Consider the following 24,002-nt stretch of genomic DNA (forward strand, 5'->3'; position numbering starts at 1 on the left):
ATAAATAGTGGGCGGCAGACTAGACCGAGACGGGGAATAGAAGGGGGGCAGGTAAGGTTTAGGTAAAGGGCCGGCACCTCCACGATCGCATTCGACCAAGCAAGTCGTATCCACAGCAATAGTGGCTCGGTGGGATCAAATGCTAGTTAACCCGCAGGTGATCGACACCAGGGGCAATGGCTGTTTGACTTTAAGGCACAGCTGACCTTTTTTTCGGGGACGCGCCTAGATTTGCTCCAAGGTCCATGCATCGAGTTTACATATGAGACGTGACTTGCATACCACTGCAGTTTGCAGAGATGTTGTTGTATTCATGATGGCCTGGACGAGGTGTAGCTGTAAGCCTCGCCGAGGAAAGAAGGGTTCTTCAATTACACCGAATTACCTGTTGCGGACCCAGGAAGCATAAGCACTTGCCTGGGTGAACCTTGAGGGGGCAAAAAGCTCAGGGCACGATTAAGGTTTGGTTCGGCGAGCACAAGTGGTTAGCGACATCTTTGGGTGGAGCTGGACTCTCCGCTGACGATAGTGCGGTTGCTTGGTATTGATCGTTTTTATTTGCCCCAGCCTACAGACAATGTCGTTTTCCAATAGCCAAAAAGAAAACTTACTACATGAGTGGAGTGCAAGTGTATCAGCCGTGCGTCGGAAGCCTGCTGTTGTTGCTTGGCCCAGAGGGGTTGAATAAAAAGCAAGTCAAGACCGTTGGGAGGACGGGTGCGGGAAGAACCCTCGCTGCTTACTTTTTCCAGAATTGCTTTGTTTTTCTCTTCCTCGATACATACTTGGACGCACCAGACAAGTCCGCCGTGGGCGCATGTGCGTTTATGCGACATTGGATTGCTGACGTATATATGTTGGAGAGGGGTTTGGACACTTTGGGAAGACGTACATATGGCCCAACGGTGGTGGTGGTGGTGGCATGCGGAAACCATGGTGCATGGCCAATCAGCGCGACAGATGTGGCGCAAGGCATACGGCGGTGTTTCTCGAAAAATTGGCCGCACGGCCAGAGCTTACAGCAGAAGCTTACTGCTGCTGCGACTCAGTCATCAGTCGAACAGTCGGAGCTGTAGAGTGCTGTATACAGTTATGAAGAGTGGTTGCTGGTCGGGCTGTTTTGATGGTAGTCGTCGTAGTAGGTGTAAGTACTATGTAGGATGCAGGTACGCGATGGGCGCATGCAGGCGCGACTGGTTTCCTGACTAACCCCACATTAATGTGCCCCTCTCTCCCCCCTTCTGCTCCTCTTGATTGCTTTTGCCAGTTTTCCCTGGCCTTTTTCTTTTCATCCAACAGGTCCTGATGACTGTGCATGTACGCGTGCATTTCCCTGTCCCTCGTCGCAATGCCGCGTAACCATTCCGTGCAGGCGTTTGGCGGGCGGCATCCAGAAGCTTCGTCGTGGACATTATTGCCGGGCTTCCTCTCGGTAATGATGGCGCGCTTGCCAGTCCTTGGCACGGGCCAGGTGAGATGCAAGTAGCCAAGCAACGGCAGCTGAAACAAGGGCCCATGACTCGACCGTTGCGGGTAGATGGGGCGTTGAGACCATGGCACATATAGCCTGTCACTCGTCTCACATCATCTCATCTCGGTAGATTATATTCGTATTTGCTTTTGCTGTCGTCGAGCGGTGTGATAGCAGTCGTCAATAAGTGCATGACTGTGTCGGGCAATCAAGTTAGACACCTTCCACAGTGTGCATGCCGACTACCGCAGTCGGCTTCTTTCTCTGCCCATCCCCCTTCTCCAAAAGCACAACTGCATCGCTGCAAACTACACGAGAAAAACATGCCTAGTATTTAAAAAAGAAACAAATAAGACTCCCTTTTGCGGCCTGGATTTCAAAGTCACAGTCAGCGTTACGATGAGCCCCACATGTGGAGAAGCACCATGAACAGGTGGGTTGACGGTGCGACTATCATAATCTTCACATGGCCCAAACAATACAAACGTCTCGTCAAACACAATGAATAGCGCTTCTTTTGTATTGACCGCTATAGCCGTCGCAGCACCGGCACACGCAACCCGGCAGCACATGCTAAACCGAATTCCCACGAAGCCTACATAACATGACGACCTTCTTGGCGGCTGGCAATTCCTTTCGACTCAAAATGACCATTCGAGCAGCCTTCCCGTCTAAACTCAGACCAGGCGTGCTCGACACTTGCTTGATGCGATTGCGAACCTCTACTTGCACCGTGTCCAGCCCGGTGCCGGGTCGTACTCTAAGCCGAACCCTATCGTTCATCATGAAATGGATCTTTCAAACGAAAAACTTGAAGAATCGAGAGGTATATCGCTGAGACAGTGGGTAATGAAAAAAAGAAAAAAAGAGCAAAGGAAGTCGAAGGAAAAGAAAAGAAAATTCGAAAAAAAACTCCCCCAAACCTAAGGCCCCTGTCACAGACGTGCCAACCTGAATACATAACACACACAAGAGGGAACAAAATTTTATCTTACACACGGGGCAAATGTAAAATCGCTGCAGACAAATGGCAGTCGTAATAAAACGAAGAAGAGAAGGATGAGAAGAGAAGAACTCGAGTCGACCATGCAATTGCTGGTCTCTCACAGTTTAGAACATAGCGCCCTCAGCGGAACCTTGGCCTCGGGGTTGTGCGTTCATGGGACGCGGAGGTGAGTTGTTACGCCCCTGGAAACCACTCGATGGCACCGGAGGAGACGGCCCCATTTGGCCCTGTGCTACTCCACGCAGACTTCGGCCTTCGCTCGTTGCTTTCCTCAGCATATTCCTAGGCGGTGGATGCGCCTGCTCGTACAGACCATCAGCTGAACCGGTACGAACCGGCTCTGCAAAAGGCGCTCGTGGGGCCTCGATACCTGGCTGGACAGCGGGATCAGAAGCTGCTGAGCCCTGACCCTCACGACCAAATCCAAATCGTCGCCTCATGGGGTTGATGGGTGGAACAGGCGGCGCATCATATTCGCTGCCATTCTTGAGCGATGCACCAGGGGGGAGATCAATCGTGTCAATCACCGACGTCGTGGAAATGAAGACGGGGTCCGATATGTCTGCCTTGGCAACAGACTTCTTTCGCAACATTCCTTGTCTGTTTACAGGTTGCACAGTGCTTGGATTGAAGGCGGGAGCACTAGGCGTGGCCGGGTTAGGCGTTGTTGGGTTAGACACAGGAGGCGTGTGGCTGTTGGAAAACGGAGGCATTGGAGAGGTAGGGTGCGAGTAGCCCTGGCCACTGTGGTTGCTGTAAGCGCCAGGTGAAGGTCGAGGTGAGATCGGTAGTCCAGGCGACAATTTGCCGTGCGGAGGGGCAAATCGTGCATTCTGACCTGGTGTCAGATTGGTCTGGATGGGGTTAAGGTGCTTTGATTCAAAGTAATTAGAGGCAGAAACTTTGCTGTTGCTCCTTGAACGTGAGCGACCTTCAGAGTCCATTGAAGTCTTTGGTGCAGGCAGAGGAGGTGTAGGGTGTGCTACATATCCAGGTAGTGAAGGAAATGTGTTTGCAGGGTAGGCAGCTCGGGACCCTTCGGTCATGGCCTGGTCCAAGTCATCGCGGTAATGACCTCCACGGCTCCGGGAACGTCCTGATGAGGTGCCAGAGCTTGAGCGTTCTCTAGTCGAGCTCCTGGTCGAAGCTGCTTGTGTTCTACCTACAGGACGACCTGTCCGGCTGCTATCAGTTGCTGAGCGTTGTCTGTGCTCGAGCTCACGCTGAGCATCCTGCTCGCTCTGTTGCAGTACACGGGAAGGCTTGGTTCGCAGTGGCGGTACGTCAGAACTTTGCATGCTCACAAGCGAAGTGCTGCTGAGATTGACCGCAGAGGCACCAAGGGCAAGCTTCCTCACCGACTTGTTGGAAGCATCGACTGTGGCAAATGCTTCGCCGTTTGACTTTGCGCGAAGCATGTTCAGAGCATTCTTCAATCCTCCCGATGGTCCGGCACCAGGCCCAGGGCTCAGTGACCGGCCCTCAGCCTTTGCACGAAGACTCTCTTGGATCAGACGTTGTCTCTGGGCAAGATCTCGTTGGAACGCCTCGTGCTCAGCTTCCGTCTCGTTGCTAGAAATCCTTTCGTGATTCCTTCGAGGAGTGAGATCCCACGTGGATGAACCAGTGTGGTGCTCAGATGTGCTCATGATAAGAGGCCTGATCCTGGTTGATCCCTCAATAGGACTTGATGGTTTGGCAGCCCCGCGGTCTTCACGATAAGGGCCATCGATGTCATCGAGATCCCATGGGTTGGAATGGCTGTACGTTGATGGCACAGGCGTGACGGACTCGGACTCGGAATCCAGTTGTCTGCGTTGCAGTCCAAAGTCGTTCTTGCGGAAGGTTGAATCCATGGGTGGGCTCATGACAGGCGGACCTGGTTCACCATAAGTGGAGGAGACATTGCTGTTGGTGCGCAGGTGCTGACGAATCAGACCACTAAGTCCACCGTTTTGGGGGCCGAGGGTGGGAGAGTCATTATCTGGGACGTTTAGTGCGGGAGACTCGGCGCCTTGGTAGGGAGAACGAGCGATGGAATTTGATTCTTGAGTATCCTCATTTGATGGAGCACGTGAGCGGAGTGCAGGGTGCTCAAACATGGGCGGCGCAGGACCAGTTGCAACTGGGAGGTTTTCAAACCGACGGGCGGACCCCGCAGGACGAGTTGTCGCTGGCTTGGAAACCGGCTCTTCGTGTTGTTGCCCTTGCTCGTCATCGCTCGAGTCAGGCGAGGTAAAGAAGGTAGCTTTGGCACATGCGTCCTTGGGCTTCTGTGGGGGCTTCTGGGTTGGCTGTACGTTTGCAGCCGCTTGACCCGCAATCCTCATCTGGCTGGCAGCAGCCTGAAACCTGGAAAAAGCATTTGTAGCTGGGCTTTGCTCTGTAGGTGATTCGGGTCTGGACTTCTCTCTTGCGTCACTCTCCGCTCTCTTCCTTCTTTCCTGCTCAGCTCGCTCTCGCAACGAGGGTTTGCGAGAAATCGACTTTGCAGGACCTGATGCTGGTGACTCGCGTGCTTGTCTGTCTTGGTTCATCTGTCGCAAACGCTCGGCATACTGCTCTTCGCTGAAAGCCTCCTTTGGCTTGTTGAAGGCGCCCAGAGCAGTGGCCTTGCCTCGATCGTTTGGTTGAAGCGCAGCATTGAGTGAGTGAGCCTCGCTGCAATCGCTGGTCACTGGGCTTACCAGTGGTGGCGACTGTGGCCGCGAAAGAACAGGGCTTGATGTGCCAGACGAGTTGGTTCGAACCATGGCCGGGTGGCCAGTGGGACCGGGGCTTTCGGAGCGGAATCCAGGACCCCTGGCAAAGCGGTCGTGGAGATTTGTTGCAGAACGTGCTTGGCCTATGGGGAGAGGCTGGTTTGATCGCAGTGTGGGCGCGCGCGCTCGCTGTATCGAATTGAGGCGGTTCATGGCTGAGGACTGCTGGTCTTGGATTTGCTGATCCAGGCCTTGGTCATAAAGTCGTCGCTTGGTAGTTGACCGGTTCAGATCTGGAGAGCTTACAGGAGCCGAGGAAGGGGGCAAGGAGGGAGAGGAGGCGGAAACCGAGTTGGCGCCTTGTGAAGCTATTGAAGTTGCAGCGGTGGAGATGCGCGTGTTGGATGGGCCAGAGTTTGTCGAGGATGTAGTCTCCCTCTTCCGGCTGAGTTCTGTGGGGCTGGAGGGCTCCGAATGCTGACTCTCTTCCTCCTCTTCTGCCTGTTGCCGTATGCGCTCCTTTTCTTCTTGTCGTAGGCGTTGGTACGCTGACAGGTTGACATCGTCGTCGTACAGAGCGCGTCCAGTGCCCTTTGAGTTTGTGTTTGAAATGACGTAGATTTTCTGGCGTCCACCAAAGAGAACATTGCCCTCGCCAGGTCTCGCTCGGCTCATGACACTGCCGGAGCCATCTTCTTCTTTGGGACCGTCGAAGGAGTCGGTGCGGTCAGCAGCAGCCGGTCGATGGAGGGAACCTTTGAGCGAGGATACTTCAGCAATGTCTGAGAGGCCACCAGGAACGAAACCAAACTCATGGAGGCGGGACTGACGTTTAGGTTGGAGAACGCTATCGTCGCTTGCTTTGCCAATGAGGGATGAAGGGTCATCCTGCTCTCTCAGCATGCTGAAGCGAGTGGATAGACCGGGCAGGATTAGACTGGTGCGGAAGTCGTCTGCTTTTGGGAGCACGGCATTGAGATCGAACTCTGGCTTGACCTCTTCCTCTTGACCCTTTTTGCCCTTTTTGACCTTCTTCCCGGCAGGCGCGTCTTCGACGCCATCCTTCTTCCTGTTGAGCCAGCGGTTCATGGTGTCCTGGCCAGGATTAGTGAGGTGGTGAGAGGGTGGCAGAGAGGAGGGGTGATGTCTTACTGCTGACAGTGACTACACTAGGGTGTAGGCGATGTTTTGCAGGCTGACCAATAGCTGCTTGGCGGCAGGAGCGAGGAGCGAGGAAGTGAGAGTGAAAGCAGCAGGTGGCAGCATGTAGTGTGGGAAGTGGCGAGGGGCGAATTGGATGCTGGGCGCTGGCTGTGGGATAGTGGCCGTGAGGGTGTCTGTGTGTGTGTGTGTTTGTGGGTATGTGTGTGTGTGTGGAGAATAGGAGGACAGGCAGCGGCGGGCGGGTAGGCGGGCGTGCGAGTCTGGGGGAAGCAAGTATAAACAATAGATTAAGAAACGGGTTAAGGAGTGTGTGAGGCTGAGAAGCAGACGAAGGCAAAGGAGCGGATGCACAGGCGCGCAGCGAAGTGCGGCGTGGTGGAGGGAAAGGAATGCAGAAAGCAGATCTCCCGACCGAAAAGATGGCACAACAAGCGGGTCGGCGTGGGCATTGGACAGTTTTTGCTCTGGGGGAGTGATGGGCGCGTCGAGCGAGCACCAGGATTGATTTTGACTAGGCTCATTTCCGTGCCGTGCATGGGCGCTTGAGGCCGGGCGGTGGCAGGGAAAGCTGGAGCAACAGCACAGTGGGAGCAGCAGCAGTAGCAGCAGGAGCAGCAGCAGCAGGAGGAGCAGGGTGCAGGGAGCAGGGTGCAGGGAGCAGGGAGCAACGGGGCGCTGGGACCGGGCGTGGCTCCACGGGCTCGAGTGGCTCGTATGTGGTAAAGTAGGCCCAGTGCTGCATTACCGACTGTGGTTGGCGGCAGATGTGGTGGTGATGATGGTGGTGGTGGCGGCTGGCAGCAGGGGAGGCGCCGCCGCACCCACGAGTCGTCTCGTGACTTTGGCTGTCGGAAGACGAGGGCCCGCCTCCCCTAGAGCGACAGGACGAGTAGCAGCAACAGCAACAGTCGCAGCCAGGCCATGGTGTTGTGCGCCCGAAAGCGCCGCGTCCAATCAGCGCTCGCCGGTACCTTGCAGGCCCCCCGCCCCCTCCCTGCCTGCTCAAGTCTCCAGACGCTGCATGTTCCGCTCATGGTCGCGCAGTGCTTTTTTTTGTGTCGCTGCACTGTTCTTTTTTTTCCCTTTCCTTTTCACCAGCTAGCCATCTATCCAGCCAGCAAGGCCGCAGGATAAACGACGCGCCCAGCAGTTGTCCGGCCGGGCATAGTTTAGCTTGGCAGTGGCCGAAGCAGCAGCACCAGCAGTAGCACCAGCAGTGCCGGCACGCCCTTCGCGTACCTGAAGCCGCTAGACTCGGGATGCTAGTGCCAAGAGCAGCTAGTGCACAGTGAAGCGAACGAATCACCCGTGGCCCTGGTCCCGGTTACCTTTATCGTTTCCCCTGGCCTAACCGCCTACCGCCTGCCCTCTCTCCCTTTCCTGCACCCTCGTCCACGCCCACACATTGGCTGCACACGCTCCCATGTACACGTCCACACGTCCACACGCACACACACATGTAGTGTACATGCGCTTCGTTGTACATACTACATCTGTATCACCCCACCTCCGCCCACTCAGCTCCCTCGTCGCCTGTCCGACTCTCTGCTGCCGTCACATGCCCATCGCAGCCTTCAGCCACTCACCTCCATGGTGCTGACCTCCGAGGCCCGCGGCGCCCTATGTAGCCCCGTGCGCCTGCCATGACTGTCATGATATCTCGTCCATTCGGCCACCCGACCAAGACTTGTCAAAACCCTCATCGCTCTGCCTGACAAGTGACTGTCTGCCTGACTGTTGTCAAGAATAAGCCAGCCAAGACCCCCTATGCCCACACTGCTGCACTTGCTTAGTTGACTACTTACCTACATCGTTCTCCATCGCTTTGCTCGCTCTGATCTCGCTACGACCATGGCATTGACGGGTCCTTTTTTTCTATTGCCCTCACTCATCCAGTAGTTGCTGAACTAAGCACAGGCCCACGGCTTTGTTCTGTTCTGTTGTGTTCTGTCCTGTCCTGTCCTGTCCTCCTTTGCTCTGCTCTACTCTGCTCTGCTCTGCTCCCTTGCTGCCTCCTGCCTCCGCCTTCACCTCGCTCCCAAACCGCCGTCCAAGCCTCGTGCGCACGGATCGCCTTGCTCTATCCAATCTAGTGCCTCCCGTCATTCCTTCCTTCCTTTGTTCCTTTCTTCTTCCACAACACGATCACCCCGGCTGCCAGGGAAATTACCAGGCCCGGCGAGGCCATCGGATCGATTGTCTTGTTTCAACAACCAGCCTAGTCCTCCCCCACTCTCCTCCTCCTCCTCTCCCCTCTTCCGAAATTATCCATCGTCCACCACCGGCGCTACTCAAGCCTTGCAGACACCGCCAGCACCCATCCATTGCACCATACTTAGTCCTACTTATCGACCCACATACGCCCGCCCTGTCTTCCCACCCACAAGCCTTGGTCACCAACCGTCACCACGCCAAACGCTCCGTCATGGCTCCCCTCACAAAGTTTAACGTCCAGCCCGCCCCACCACAACACGATAAGCTTTCTCACTAGCCACACTCGACAACTGCCTGCAATCTGCCTGCACTCTGCTCTATTCGACCATTCACGCTCAACTCGTGCCTTTTCATTCAACTGACGACACGCTCGTTCCCTAACACTGCTGTCTACATACTGCTCGCTAAAGTCAGCTAGCAGGTAAACTTTACCCAGGCATACTACAAGGCACCAGTCAGGCATACCACCACCCTCCATTACCAAACAATTCCCCTCTAGTGTCGCCCTACGTCTTCATCCGTCGTGTTTCGCATCTCACCTCACCTCCGGCCCGCATATTGCCATCGAGCGGGGCACCGTTGAATGCGTGCCGCTGTTTTACAACCCTATCCACTAGTCAGCAGTCATGAAGAACTTTTTTTTTCTCCTGCAACGTTGTTGTCGGGTCCCACGTTTTCGCTCACCACCACCGTTGCCGACCGGCCACCGGCGACCGAGAAGAAATTGCAAAAGTAAGATTTTTTTTAACAACATCCGCTTACAGTATACTCTCGACCTCATCTAAGTGCAGAATCTCGGCCGATTCCAAATTGCCTTTGTTTTCCCCACAACTCCGGGAGATGAGCTCCAAATTTCGTCCCGACCACGTGAAACAACGTCTCCAAGGGTCCCATGATCCTTGACGACGATCATCCCCCTGGTCCAATCCATGTCGCCCGTTGCCTTTGAAAGTGCGGTTCTAAATTGTACCTGATATAATGTAATGAGACTACTTCGACCGTAGCCACTCAAGTACATGCTGTCAACATTGTACAAGATATCAATTTGATAGAGTACACGCCGCTAGCTCTTAGGCTCCGTGACGACATGCAAGAGAGCCTAACATCCCATCGCCCAACATGGCTCAGCTACTTCACTCTCCCGCGCCTGCTCTTCACACCCATGTGACGGTTTCATCTACTTTGCAATGACGTCTTCAACATCGGTTGCAACAGCCACATATGAATCAGTGAACCAACCCACTGCCTGGCCTGCCGCTTACTGTGTCCCTCCCGCCCGCCCCCATATTAAATCTACCCAATCACTCGGGTGAGGAACACGCAACACGCTTATATACCGTCGTCCCTACTTACATGGCTATCGATGTAAGTTACCTAATGTCAGATTACACACCAGATCGGCGCTCAACAAACCATATATCCCTTACTTTATCCCTTGCCACACTACTACTCGATACACCCCCGACCATGCCACCTGTGTGCATATAACATTTTTCGTTATACCTACACAAAGTACATACTTTCCACACCTACGCTTTGGCTTTCGGCCCGACTGTGTAACAAGTATATGCGCTTTCAATCAATTGCTTCGCTTGCTTATGTACATACTTGCTACCTTGGATACAACACATAGTCACTACTTACGTGTACTACAATCAAGGACAGTGTAGCTTAACCCGACACTAACTTTAAAAAAAAACACTTGTTTGTCTTGTCCATGTATTGGACAAACATCGAATCCACATGGTAACACCCTCGATTTGGTAGCTTGCCATTTTCAACGTCAAACGTAAATTCTTTTCTATTTTTAAAAAAAGGCGTAATAATACATAAATTGAGTCATTTCTCGTTTAATCAAAACAGGAAAATGAGGCAGTATTACTCTGTTGTCCATTTTTGCCATCAAGTGAGGAAGTGACAATAAGCTTTGATAGAGAGAAAGAGAGATGATAAAAAAAAAGGCAACGATAAGACCGCGCGCCTCCCATGCCTAAAATCGACACTTGGATCCAAATCAACGCCAATAACTAACGCCTCAAAGACATATATCCGTGCCCAATACGTCCTCTCAATACCTTCCCAAACCGAAGACAACAACACCCCGTGTCTCTCCCTCTTTTACATCCCATGAGCCCACGTGATTTCGTATATTCCCGGCCCAAAGAACCACAAAACCCAGGAGTGTGTGTGTGTGTGTGCATGTCGTCATCATCATCCATCCCATCCATCGTCCCCATCATTCCTTTACCCACTACGTATTCTTACAAGCCCCCAACACCACCACCACCTAATCCACCCCCACAATACTACCAACACTACTACCACCATTACATCTAACTGGCCAGGCACTCTACTCCTTTCCACCTCCCATACGCTCAATATTCGACATCAGCCGGCTTTTGCCTCCACTGCCGCTGCGGCTCAACCCAGGCGTGCTCTGGTATTTGAGCCCACCAGGTGCCCGTAGCCCAGATGGCTTGCCCACATTGCTGCTACTGCTGCTGCTCCCACTACGCTCATGCATGCCACCTACGCGATCGCCCATTCCGTTTCCAGGACGCCCGCCTCCAAGAGCAGACCCTGGTCGTGCTGGGCCACCAGCGAGGAACCCTGTGTTGCGCATAGCCTGTTGCTGTGGGGCCGCTTGCTGATAACTGCTAGCTGCCTGCTGAGGCGCTGCCTGAGCTTGTGGCTGAGGTGCAGCCCGTGACTCTGGCTTCATCTGCGACCGACGCAAGTCTTCTTGCTGCAGTTCTTCCATCTTTTCGCCGCACATGGACAACATCTGTTCAGCTGCCGCTACCAATTCACCCTTTTCGATCCGTTCCGCTTCCAGGTCTTCCACAAGAGTGTCGTGTGACTTGCGGAGCGACTTGAGCTCAGACTGCAGGCCTGCAAGTTTGGCCTTGAGGTTCTCAATCTCGGCTCTTTGCGCCTCCAACATCTGAGCATCTTCTGCATTCCGTGTAGGCCTCGACGGTGACGCCCCTTGGTTCTCATCGCTGTCCTGTTGACCAGAAGCAGTCTTGCTTAAAGTGTTACCGCGCTTCTTCTCCGCCTCTTCAACCTGTCGTTCAAGACCGACTATCTGTAGCTTGAGTTCTTTGCACCTTTCGTCGGCCTTTCTCTGGTAGTTGTCCTTGAGCGCCTTGATCTTCTTCTCATGCTTGGCCTTGTAAGCTGTATGGAGATCACGGGCAACTTCGTTGACCTTGTCGGCAATGGCGGCCTGGCATTCGAGTTCAGAATATATCTTCTTGTCGCCTGTCTCATCATTGCTGATAAACGTAGTCATGTCGACGTTTTTGCTTTCAGCCTCAATGACTTTGGTCTCCAATTCAGCCGATCGGCTTTCAGCTTCTTCAGCACGCTTCTCAGCTTCGGCCAATCTGGCAAACAGCTCTTCGCGTTCGGCATCGTTGCGAGCCATCTCAGATTGGACGTCCTGTAATAGCCTCTGAACCTCCTCGCCTTTTGATTTCCAGTCCACCATCTGTATCTCCGCATACTCGCGGGCAGAACGCTCCTCGCGTACAGTTTCCTGAGCTTCTCCCACACGGCGCTCAGCATCTGAGATAGCCCTAGAGAGTGCCTCGATCTCAGCCTCTTTTCCTGACAAGCTAGCAGTGAGAGAAGATATTTGAGACTGGAACTGAGACTTGACAGACTCTAGTTCTCTAATGGTAACTGTTGGGAGAGATCGGGGTGTCGGTGGTGGAGGAAGCTCAAAGTCCAAGAGATTGAGCATTTGGCGGCTTTGGTTTGGTGTAGCAGGCACATTTGATCCGCCCTTGGCAGGCGACCGTTGACTCTGATAATAGGACCGTAGCGTTGGTTCTTTGCCAGACTTGCTGGGCGATGTCTGTCCGCGACCAGAGGAGCTGTTGCGGGATGACGAAAAGGACTCAATTTGAGCAGTAAAGTCCAACAACAAATTTGTAGTGTCATTATCTTTGTATGTACGACGGGGTGTGGGGCTGGGGGTTTTATCGCTACGACGAACGGTTGAAGGTGTCATCTGGGCGCGAGGGCGTGGTGTAGCCTGTAATGTTGTCAGTGTTGCGCCTCAACGGTGATTTTCATCGTGTACATACATCTAGCGCGTCATCCTTCACCGGGCTCTTTCTGAGAGCCGCAAATTTGGTCATGTCTATTCCTGGCATTTCGGAAAAGGTGCTGAAGCAGGTGTCATCAATGTCCAATGGGGTGGCCTCTTGACCATCCGGGTGCATATCTGTGTTATCCAAGACTGAGTCGAGCTCGACTTCAGCATTGTGGTAACTTTGCCTCTTAACGCTCCCGGTGTTTTCCTTGTGTGTCTCCATGAAGTTCATAGCTGCCGTCAAGCCCTCATTGTCGCGCAACACACGTGCCTTGAGGGGAGAAGAAGCTGGTCGTTTCGAGGGAGTAACGGATATCTCGGGGACTTGATCTGCCAATGACAGCTTACGTTGGATTGTTTCCGGCGATGATGCATGCACCGATTTGGAGGGCGATCGGCTTTTGCGAGAGACGCTGCTCAGCGGCGATCCAGACCATTCTGTAGTAGCTTCTCTGACGGGAGAAACATTTGTCTTGGGGCTTGCGGTGCTGCTCTTAGGTCCCACGTCTTCGAAGTCGTCCATCAGGTTTTTCACAGGCGATGTCTTCATGGGACTCGTCCGCTCTTTAAGGACAGATTTCTTGTCTGGTGAGACCTTGAATGCGGACTGGGGCACATTGGCATCAAAGTCGACTAGCGACTTGACAGGCGTGTGCACCGCATCTGGCGCAACGTTTTCCCGGTCGTCAATGTCAATGTGCGCGACAAAGGGCGAGGAAGGCGTGTCGTGGAAAGCCATGTCGATGTCGTCGTCAATGACGATCGAGTCGGAGTGGGTGTTGTATTTCTCTGGCGAGAGAGGCGGCATTGGTTCTTCCATTTGTGTGACTAGAGATTGTCAAGCCTGTGGGTGGTTAGTGCAACAGTGCGAAGAGCGCATGAGAATGCTGCTCCTGTGTTGTGATAACTTGTTTACACGTCCGTGCGCACTGTTGCCCCTTCCCAACTTAGTAACCCCCGGTTTGGCCGACCAAGATATTTTGCTTACGCGTAGTACGCATGCCTTGGTGATTGGTCCGGTGAAGAAGCATCGCAAATCAAAACGCCAATCCCATTTCACAAGGAAAATTAGTAGGGCTCTCATTCAAATGGGCTCACTGCTGACACGACAAATATGCGCATCTCTTACATTCCCTGCCATGATGGCGGGGTCGACATGTCTATAAGTGAGTTTGTCAAGAATCTTGTGACTAGATACGCGGTACAAACACCGGCAGAAAATAAATCAATTGTTGATTGCCGTTCTCATTGCTCCAGCCAGTCGCTGATACTCCTTCAAAAGCTCATCAATCTCCTTCAACTTGAAATCCTGTGCATCTTTTGCTTCGAGGAAACGTTTTACTGGTGGTGGTGTCTTTTTCAGTTGATCTAATGCAGCGATCGCCTTTGCTCCCTTTTCGTCTGGCTGTGGCATTTCTGCTGTTGAGGTTCGACTGAGTGGCTCAGGCGAAGGGCATGTCTTTGGTGCTTCCTGACTTGAGGAAGAGAGAACAGGCGTGGTGCTATTGCTCACAGCACGTGCGAAGCGGGGTATTACGTTCATACTAGAGAAACGATTCAGAGGGTTGAAGTTGTTACCCATGTTGCGAAGAGAGTCTACGGCAGAAACGTTGTTCGATGGAGGAGGGTCTGTTTTGACTGCTGCAGGCGATGGGGCCTTTTCTTCTGCATTTAGCGCAGATGTAAAAGTGACACGTCGTCCGCTATTGCTGCCACCTGACCTAGTGGAATCGACACTGCGGTCTCTGATTTGTCTTTTGCCAGCAAAGAGATCGGCCATCTTTGCATCTAGTCCTCTACCACTAGCGTTATCCGATGGTTCCTCACCTTGAATCGAACTTGCAGCACTGATGCTCAGAATATCATCGTAGGATTCCGTACGAGTGGGGGAATTGACCAGTTTCCTGGCGTCTTCTAGCGTCTTAGGCAGTGCCGGCTGTTCTTGCATAGGGCCGTTGGGGTTCTTCTCTCTGAGACCACCAAAGAAAAACTTGAAGCTTGTGTCTAGCGTAGTATTGATTCTCCCAAGGGCCTGATCGGCCGAGTCTAGGATTGAATCTCGTACCGCGTCGGAGGCGGCTTCTATCTTGTTGGTCTGCGTCTGGATGAGATTGCTCAAGCGACGTTGGGCTTTTGTAGTTGTAGGGCTTGATGGCTCTCTGGGTATGGCTTTGGCAGTTGGAGTGGCGGGTGTCTGGATGAGATCTGGGGCATCTGATAGACCCAACGGCATGGGTGTTATCTCTGACTTTGGTGTTGCGGGTCTTGAATCTAGTTTTGCGGAAGTGGCCTCTTCGGATCGTAATGATGAAAGATCAACAGTCTCCAGAAACGAGATGGCTGCCTCTAGGTTGACCAAGCAGTAGGCAGTTTCGCCATCCATGCGGCTCGATGCGCGGAAGCGGTGAATAAAGTTCAGATCGCTTATGACGTTCAAGTGAACAGGAGGCATAGTAATGAGTGCGTAGATGAGGGTAGGGAGAATTTCGTCTGCAGATGATGTGGCAGGGAAGATTTTAGACAATGCTTCAACAATCGACTTGTGTGTAGCAGTAAGATGCTGTACTTTTCCAAGGGGATACTTTTCGTCGTTCATCTTGAGCAAGTCTTCCCGCGCCGCTGACAGGTACTCTCGTATCTCGGGCTCCTTCTCCTTTGCTTTCTGGCGCTCTTCCTCTGTCAATTCTTCCCCAGTCATGAGCAATTCTTGCAGACCAATGCCCACCAGTGAGAGAGCTGCTGTTCTCGATCTGAGCTTCTGGTCTCTTTCCTCGTCGTCGGTGCTCCTGTGGCGCCATATCCTGTCGTATACCTTCTCACAAACTGCTCGCTCGACAGCCTCCTCAAGGGCCAGCCGTTTGACCTCTAGCGCCTTTCGAGCTTTTTTGCGATCAGCCATCTCAGAGGCACTGAGCATCTGCTGTTCCCCCGATTGATCGCTTCCTTTCCGTATGGAACCTGGTCTGCTTGATGGAGCAATGCCTTTTTTCGAATCTGCGACAAATGATTCACTCGTGATTCGAGCGGATAGGGTTGCTATGTGTGTGTTGATTTTGGAGGAGGCGCGGCCGTAGAAGTCCTGGAAGAGGTCTGCGAGGGCGTCGGCGGACAGTGGGGTGGGATGGATCTTTGCAGTCAGAGATTCGAGAAATCTATAGGTGCGTCAGAAGGCCATTGGGGCGGTATACATGAGCGTAGGCAAGTACCGCTCTGTCAAGCTGCGAATCTCTATGGGCAGCTCCTCGAATGTGTCTGGTGCCGTTTGCTTTTCCCCATGCTCCTCATCCTCCTCGCCCTTTTCAGCAAACACATCACCCTCTGTGTTCTCATCCTCCTCTGGCAGTACGGAAGCCTTGAGCGGATCGAGCATGTCTGACGCGTGTGGGCCTTGCAGTGTGCTCGCTCGGCTTCGTGATAGCGGGCTTTTAGAGGCAGGCTCAAGCCGAGTAAAAGAACGCGAGGGATGGAGGTTTCTGGGGCGGTCGGTCATGATGACGGTGGTTTAATAGGATGTCTCAGGGTACTCTAGGCGTGTCGTGTGCGTGCATCGAAGGGAAAGACGCTGAAACCTGTGTCGAGTACATACGCTCACGTCATGCGGCGGCACTTCCGAGAGCACCGAGCGGCGGTTTGGTCTTGATACAAACGCAACGACTTGGATATGCAAAATGACGGGCAATGGCTTGAGTGGCTGTGGGGTGTCGGGCTAGCGAGTGTGCTTGGTGTTGGCTGACGGGCTGGCGTGTGAAGCTATGTGCCATCTACATGCTACTAGGACTAGTAGCGCTACCAGCCCAGCATCGAGCTCGTTATCGATGGTCCATGGAAGCTCCGCGCCCCGCACAGGAGGAGAGCTCCGCACGTGCAAGTGGCTGCGGGTGGCGGCAACCAGCGCGTCTGGGGTCAAGTGAACCACGGATCGTCATAGATGGGCGTGTCTGTTATGTATGTAGTACATATGCATATCTACTACATGGCGCCGCTCCTTGCCTGAAGCTGCTACGCGTCTCCTCCTGCTTCCCTTTACCAGTGCACGACATTCTTGACGACTGCCTGCCTACGCCATGCGACAACGACCGCTGTGTGCCTCGGCATCGCGCATCGCGGCCTCGTTCCTGCTTTCGTTCCTCGCCGCATGCATCAGTAGCGCCGCTGAGGTACCCATCCTGCCGCCGTCGCCTATCCCTTCCAGTACCCACAGCGGTGACAAGGAGTTCTCGCTGCGGCATGTTTTCCACCGTGGCACATACAAGTACCCAGACCTGCACAGGCGGCTCGATGTTCCTGAGCAGGCGGCAGTATGGATGGCCGCCGATGCGCATTCGACCGACCGCGAGCCAGTGCCACGGCTGCGCATCAAGTCCGAGGCCATGACGATACAGAGATTAGCAGATAGGAGCAAAGAGACGATTGATGGTATCCTTGAATGGGGCAGAAAGACTGGAAGAGCTGTGCAGCTTGCAGAGGAAGACTGGACCATGGACGAGATTGCGGGTCCGAATGTAACGGATAGAGAGACGGTCCTCAGCTTCGCGCGCATGGCCTCCAACGCCTACATACTCGAGCCCAACACCGGGGAGTGGGAAGACGTTGGCGGGGGTTTCAACTACACAGAAGACTTTGGGTGGGAGTCGGATGGCCTGCGAGGTCACATCTTCGCCGACACGGAGAACTCGACTGTGGTCATTGGCCTCAAAGGCACCTCGCCCGCCATGTTTGACGGTTCTGAGACGACGACCAACGACAAGATCAACGATAATTTGTTCTTTAGCTGCTGCTGCGGCCAAGGCGGGCAGTACCTGTGGCGCCAAGTGTGCGACTGCCAAACGTCTGCGTATACGTGCAACTCGACATGCCTTGTCAGTGCCCTGCGGGAGAAGAACCGCTACTACTATGCGGCGCAGGACTTGTACCACAATGTTACGGCACTGTATCCCCATGCGGAGATCTGGATGGCGGGCCATTCTCTGGGCGGTGCCGTGGCTTCGTTCCTGTCTCTGACGTTCGGGCATCCAGCCGTGACGTTTGAGGCGGTGCCAGAGGCCATGCCAGCCTCGCGCCTGGGCCTGCCAGTACCACCGGGCCATCAAATTGGGTCGCTGCAGCAGCGGAAGTACACGGGAGGGTTTCACTTTGGACACACGGCAGACCCGATATACATGGGCACGTGCAACTCGGCCACGAGTGCGTGCACAATCGGTGGATATGCCCTGCAGAGCGTGTGCCATACCGGACACAAGTGCGTGTACGACACGGTCAGAGACTTTGGTTGGCGCGTAGGCATTGGCACACACAAGATTGTCGAGGTGATTCGAGATGTAATTCTCAAATATGACACGCCGCCAAAGTGCGAGGCCTATGTCGACTGCACCGATTGCTTCATGTGGGAGTACTTTGAGAGCAACGGCACCGAGACTACAACGACGAGCTCGAAGCCTACAGCAACATCGACGTCAAGCCGAACCACACGGACAAGAACCGAGACGTGCAAAACGCCGGGGTGGTGGGGATGCCTGGATGAATCCACGACAAAGCAGCCACATAGCAAGACGACGGTTACCACAACAGTCACGACAACAACGTGCAAGACGCCAGGGTGGTTTGGATGCAAGGATGAGGTGACCAAGACAAAGACCATGACGTACACGACGACGGCCGCGCCCGTACCCTCTGTGACTACGACTTCGTCTGCACCGACTTCAACCTCATCGTGCAAGTATCCAGGCTGGTTTGGCGATTGCCTCGATGGCGACGATCCACCTACCAAGACGCACCACAAGCACAAGCTCAAGTCCAAGTTGAAGCCAACGCAGACGTCCACTTGGACGCCAACACCTACGGCGACCAGCACATTGTGTACTTCCGAGGGCTTCTTTGGACTCATTTGTTACGACAAGTCTACAAAGCACAGGACAAGCACCTCGACAGAAGCGACGAGCGATAGGATGGAGATGTAGCGGTGTGGGTGGGTGTTTGAAGGCAGGGTAGGGTAGGGCAGGGCAGCGGTTGAGACTAGCGGGTGAATGCTTTTGCTGTTGAGTGACTTGTTGTGCTGTCGAGGCAGGAAGGGGAAATGATGATGATGATATCCTGGCGTTTTTTTGTTTGTTTTATTATACATGAGAGGGAAGGAGTACAGCGTCTTGTTTTTTATTTGTTTTTGCTCTTTCCTTTGTTGTCTGTGGGGGAAGGAGCGAAGGCGCATTTTGCATTCGGCATGATTTGCGTCTTTTTTCCCGATGGCAATGAAGCATGGCAATGAAGAATAGCATGGACAGGCTATGTATGTAGAGTATAGTGCTAGTTAGATGTGGAATGTCATGGGTGCATAGTGTGTGGCGCTTGCTCAGCTTGCATGGTGCAGAGGCTATGTTTGAGGAGGGTGGCACAGGCACAGGCGCAGGCACAGCGCAGAGACGGAGAGGTGGTGGAGGTGGGCTGGGCTCTGCCTTTACTAGTCCAGCCGATAGCCGCTGTCCTGACGCAAAACAAGGCACCAGGGTGGTGGTGGTGGTGCTGCTGCGGCGGCGGCGACAGAGTGTCAAGGCAAGGCAGGGAAGGCAGGGCAGAGAGGTGTTGAGCAAGTCACGCGCATTTGGAGTCGGTGGCACAGTGCGAGTGGGCGTCGTCGTCGTGACTGGCAATATCTCTCAGACTCCACCCGGGTGCAGGTCAGGGCGGGCTTGGATGTTGGTTTTTATCATGTCGTCACTGCTTGGTATTTTCTCGGACTTTTTTATTTTGTTTCCTGCCCTACCGTCGCAAGCGGGCTACGCACAGGAGCCGGGCAGTTGGGGCTGGAGAAGGGCCATGCAGGCAGATACATGTAAGTATGTGTACGTACTTGTGTGTACTAAGTATGTATGCACTGTCGAGGTGCAGGCCGGCCTGGGTGCTTGGGTGCTAGGGGGGCAGGCAGGGCAGGGCAGGGCAGGGCAGGGCAGGGCAGGGCAGAGCAGGGCAGAGCAGGACAGGGCGAGGATGTGCAGCAGATGAGAGCGGGCCGAAGAGAGCAGCAGTGGTGGCGGCAGGGATAGGTGGGGGAGGGGACGAGGGGACGAGGAGGGGCATTTTGGATTGGCGGGTGACGTTCCCTGCGTGACGAACTGGCGGTCTGGCGGTCTGGCGGCGGACAGGCGAGGCAGAGAGAGGGAGAGATGGGCGGACGAGGCAAATACTCGAGGTCTGGGCCGCGACAATCACTGTTTCCGGCGAACCATGATGCTCCTTCCGCGAGCCTCCCTCTCCCCACCTACCCTTTTCGACATGCTCTAGCACTCCCACCTCTCTGCACGCCTGCACCCAAACGCTGCTCCAGTGGCCGATCACCAACTCCCAAAGCCTCTGTCGGATACGGGTGCCGTCCGCTTGTAGCTGTCATCATCATCATCACTTACTGCCGCCTGTGCTCTGCCTGCTCGACAAGATTGAGATTGGTACTCTTGCTGTCGTCGCCGGGTCACCTGCCCCCCAGAGTCGTCGTCGTCTCGTCGTTGTCACTGCACACGCACACGCGCACATGCTACTTGCGCACACACATACGCCTTCGCTCGTCCTCTCTCCCTCACCCACGCACCACCCACACACGCACGCACGGCCGGCGTGATGCGCGGAGGCGTCGAGCGGGTGCAAGGAGCGTCTCGCAGCCGTTGGCATGGCTGTCGGCGCTAGAATGTCCAATGTCGCAATGGACAGGGGCGACAGGGCGGTTTTAGCTTGCGATGGTCGGGCCCAGCGCAGGCGAGCTAGCCCCCTCGCTCTGCCTTGGAAACTGGCTCTTTTCCTCGATGCCCCATAAGATGCTCGATCGCCGATACATCTGTATTTCCCTCTGCTCTGCATTTCCTCCCATCTTTCCGCCCTCTGCCCAGCGTCCTGCCACTGCCACGCTCCGCCGGCCTTTTTTCCGCCCTGCTCGGCCTTTTTTGTTTTTCGACTACCGCCTGCCCCTCAGCCCTATCCTCCGCCAGTCACGGGACCACGCTCGCCTCGCTCAACCACGACCCTCCAGCGTTCTCGATACAGGTCCCTGCATTCGGCTCACGCCCAGCGCCCGCCAACTTTTTGTGCCTTGACGCCAATCGCCGCTGCGTCACCTCCAACCCCGTCGTCCCTGGCCCGCTGTCAACCACCACCCGCCTGCACTGCTCCAGAAAAAAAGGCCCTTCTTGTAACGGTTGCACCACAAACCGTTCTCCGAGTAGAGAGGCCTGTGCCTGCCCCTCCCGACCGTGTCTGTGTGCCTGTCTGTGTGCGCGCGCGCGTGCTGCCAAATCACTTTGCCTCACTTGGCCCCCCCTTGCCTACGTCATAACGGCAATCCCCACCCTACCCACACCTACCCCTTCAACCACACACTGCCGCTCAACACGCCCATTTCGACTACTACCTGCTGCTTGGCCCTAACCACCTCCCCTAATTTCATGCCCCTTCTTTCCTCCTCCCCGCCCTGAAGTTGCTTCGTTTCTTTTCCCTACCACGTTCCCGCCTCGTTCTGACGCGTGCGCACGGTCGCACGCCATGTCCACACCTGTCCTGTCGCCACGCCCGCGCGGTCCCTCACACTCACATACATCTTCTCGCCCCCGCGGTTCGGGATCGACACCAATGACCAGGCCAACAAACCCAATGCATTCATCCAACACACTGCCGCCGCTAACTCCTCGCATGAATGGCATCGCAAAGACGCCCAGCCATGTCGCCTCACATAAGCCAAAGGAGCCATCCACCCCTTCACCAAATTACTTTGGCCTTGCCGTCAGCAATACCGACCACTTCTCCTCAAGCGCTGCACAGCACATTCGCGGAAACTGGAGTCCACCTAATTCCAATGTACGCTCTACAGCCGCTGCCTCTCCAAGGATCATACCTGTCGAACAGAACCCGGAATTCGAACAGTTTAAGAAGCAGTCGGAAAACAACCGCGCGTTTGCACTTGGCAGCTTTGACTTTGCATCGCCCGGCCTGAAAGCTGCATCGAAGAACTCCTTCTTCGCCAACTTCGACTCCTCACAGCTATCGTCTTCACAATCAATGCCTCCGCTCGAGCGAACCGACAACAAGAGTGATACAAGCGACGACCAAGATTTATCCCCCAAGCCACGCTCCCCCAAGCGCATGCTGTCCGAAGAGTCCTCTCTGTTCCCTGACCGACCACGACGAAATTCGCCCGCTAGTTTCGACGGTCCTGGGCGCTCAGATGCTGTAGCACAGTTTGCTGAACCGCGCATGCCACGGCCATCATTGCCCTACAATCAATCATACATCTCACACCTTTCAAAGTCGAGCCGCTCCGAGACACTGCCTGCAACTTTTGAGGAAGGATCTGGCACCGATGGACCTACCATGACGTCCCCCCAGCACGTTGTCAACATATTGCAATCTTCAGTCGAAGAAGTCCTTCTCCTCGATCTCCGTGTTTCGACGCAATACGCAAAATCTCGCATCACGGGCGCCCTGAGTTTATGTATTCCCACGACCTTGCTCAAGCGCGCGTCTTTCAATGTCCAAAAACTTGCCGAAACATTCAAACAAGACGACCAAAAGGAGCGTTTCGAACGTTGGAGAAGCTGTAAGCACATCATTGTTTACGACGCCAATTCCTCGCAGCTCAAGGATGCAACGGCGTGCGTCAATACTCTCAAAAAGTTCACCACGGAGGGATGGTCCGGTGGTACGTTCATCATTCGTGGGGGATTCCAGGAATTCTCGGCAAGATTCCCGTCTTGGATCACGTCTCAGGGCTCGGGAAGTCCAACGTCTGGAACAGCTGCTCTCAGCCTCAACTCTGATCTGCCGGCTGTCGCACCTGTTATTGGCGGCTGCCCCATGCCTGCAACACAGAATGCGGCAAATCCTTTCTTTGGCAATATTCGGCAAAATATGGATTTGATCGGCGGTGTCGGCCAAATGCCTGTGAAGCTGCCTACAGGCATGACCCAGTCAGTTCAAGAAGACCTCCCCAAGTGGCTGCAAGCAGCCTCAAAACCCCAAGACAAGGGCAAAACCGTTGCCGAGCGTTTTCTGCAGATTGAAAAGCGCGAACAGAAGCGCATGCAAAAGGCCCTGTCTGGCCAAGTCGTCTACAATGCGCCCTCATCGGGCAATAGTCCATCTGAACACATACAAATCGCAGGGATTGAAAAGGGATCGAAGAACCGCTATAACAACATCTGGCCATATGAGCACACGCGTGTCAAGCTTGAGGGTGTCGCCGAGGGAAGCTGTGATTATATCAATGCCAACCACGTCCAAGCCGCATATTCCAACAAGCGTTATATTGCAACGCAGGGTCCCATTCCGGCTACCTTCAAAGTAAGTGGTTTGCTGACACGGGTGCATGCTATCAGAGAGTTGACTAATTGTTTGTTCAGGACTTTTGGAACGTGGTGTGGCAGCAAGACGTTCGCGTCATTGTCATGCTTACCGCCGAGCAAGAAGGCGGCCAGGTAAAGGCCCATAATTACTGGTCAGAGAAGCAATACGGGCCGTTGCATCTCAAAAGCCTTGGCGAACGCAAGGCATCTCTAGAGCCATCCAAGATCCACCGTCACAGGGAACAGTCCAGACCACCAATCGGCCAGCGCCGGTCAACCAACCCGCCCAGGCTTGCCAACTTCACTGCGGAAGCAACCGCCGCACCCACTAGTCAGGAGCAGCCGTACGTCACTGTCCGCAAATTCACTCTCTCAAACGATGACGAGCCATTTGCGCGCATGCGTGAGATTACTCAGCTCCAATATTCTCACTGGCCCGATTTTGGCGCGCCAGCCCATCCCGCCCATCTTTTGGGTTTGGTTGAGCAAACAGATGCTGTCGTGCGCTCCGTCAACGGAGGCTCACCTTCACAGCCCGACCCGCCTAACACACGCCCTATTCTTGTACACTGCTCTGCCGGGTGTGGGCGTACCGGCACATTCTGCACCGTAGACTCGGTCCTGGACATGCTTAAGCGGCAACGACAAGCTCGCCATGCGAAGCAGACCAATAACAACTCCAACAACAAAACATCCGAAAAGGAAGTAAAAGACGACGAATGGGTCAACAACGAAGACATTGACCTGATTGCCAAGACGGTTGAAGATTTCCGTCTGCAGCGCCTCAGCATGGTGCAGAGTTTGCGACAGTTTGTGCTCTGCTATGAGAGCGTCATGGAGTGGCTTGTGGAGCAACATCCCAAGTCTGCGTAGAGCGCGACACCACCAATCGTGGCCTGGTATGACGGGCAATACGATTGTTCACCCACCATTATGACCTGGACATGAGAATACGAATTTGAAATTTGGTGATGAGGGAGCAATGGGCGGCGCATGCATCTTGTTCATCTGGGTCGTGGCAAAGGCA

At 54.4% G+C, this 24,002-nt stretch overlaps 7 protein-coding genes across 7 annotated transcripts; 2 read left to right on the forward strand and 5 right to left on the reverse strand.

Moving 5' to 3' along the window:
- Nucleotides 1-2,581: 2,581 nt before the first annotated feature.
- COCVIDRAFT_89314 (hypothetical protein) lies at nt 2,582-6,268 on the reverse strand (the record flags this gene model as incomplete). Its single annotated transcript, XM_014705054.1, has 1 exon — nt 2,582-6,268. The coding sequence occupies one exon, from the start codon at nt 6,266-6,268 to the stop codon at nt 2,582-2,584; it is 3,687 nt and encodes a 1,228-aa protein (XP_014560540.1).
- A 374-nt stretch (nt 6,269-6,642) lies between these two features.
- Nucleotides 6,643-7,113, reverse strand: COCVIDRAFT_89255 (hypothetical protein; the record flags this gene model as incomplete). The annotated part of the gene is made up of 1 exon (XM_014705055.1): nt 6,643-7,113. A coding segment is annotated over one exon (471 nt), but the record flags the coding sequence as incomplete, so codon positions are not given.
- A 3,794-nt stretch (nt 7,114-10,907) lies between these two features.
- Nucleotides 10,908-13,467, reverse strand: COCVIDRAFT_34502 (hypothetical protein; the record flags this gene model as incomplete). Its single annotated transcript, XM_014705056.1, has 2 exons — nt 10,908-12,599; nt 12,652-13,467. 2 exons carry the CDS (start codon nt 13,465-13,467, stop codon nt 10,908-10,910), a joined length of 2,508 nt encoding a protein of 835 aa, XP_014560542.1.
- A 417-nt stretch (nt 13,468-13,884) lies between these two features.
- Nucleotides 13,885-16,149, reverse strand: COCVIDRAFT_89084 (hypothetical protein; the record flags this gene model as incomplete). Its single annotated transcript, XM_014705057.1, has 2 exons — nt 13,885-15,811; nt 15,866-16,149. 2 exons carry the CDS (start codon nt 16,147-16,149, stop codon nt 13,885-13,887), a joined length of 2,211 nt encoding a protein of 736 aa, XP_014560543.1.
- A 574-nt stretch (nt 16,150-16,723) lies between these two features.
- Nucleotides 16,724-18,616, forward strand: COCVIDRAFT_89334 (hypothetical protein; the record flags this gene model as incomplete). The annotated part of the gene is made up of 1 exon (XM_014705058.1): nt 16,724-18,616. The coding sequence occupies one exon, from the start codon at nt 16,724-16,726 to the stop codon at nt 18,614-18,616; it is 1,893 nt and encodes a 630-aa protein (XP_014560544.1).
- Nucleotides 18,617-19,562: 946 nt separating this feature from the next.
- Nucleotides 19,563-20,501, reverse strand: COCVIDRAFT_12822 (hypothetical protein; the record flags this gene model as incomplete). Its single annotated transcript, XM_014704936.1, has 2 exons — nt 19,563-20,026; nt 20,057-20,501. 2 exons carry the CDS (start codon nt 20,499-20,501, stop codon nt 19,563-19,565), a joined length of 909 nt encoding a protein of 302 aa, XP_014560422.1.
- A 678-nt stretch (nt 20,502-21,179) lies between these two features.
- On the forward strand, nt 21,180-23,848 carry COCVIDRAFT_88967 (hypothetical protein; the record flags this gene model as incomplete). The annotated part of the gene is made up of 2 exons (XM_014705059.1): nt 21,180-22,973; nt 23,033-23,848. 2 exons carry the CDS (start codon nt 21,180-21,182, stop codon nt 23,846-23,848), a joined length of 2,610 nt encoding a protein of 869 aa, XP_014560545.1.
- Between the last annotated feature and the right edge of the window lie 154 nt (nt 23,849-24,002).

Source organism: Bipolaris victoriae (genome assembly GCF_000527765.1).
Source record: "Bipolaris victoriae FI3 unplaced genomic scaffold scaffold_11, whole genome shotgun sequence".
NCBI lineage: Eukaryota > Fungi > Ascomycota > Dothideomycetes > Pleosporales > Pleosporaceae > Bipolaris > Bipolaris victoriae.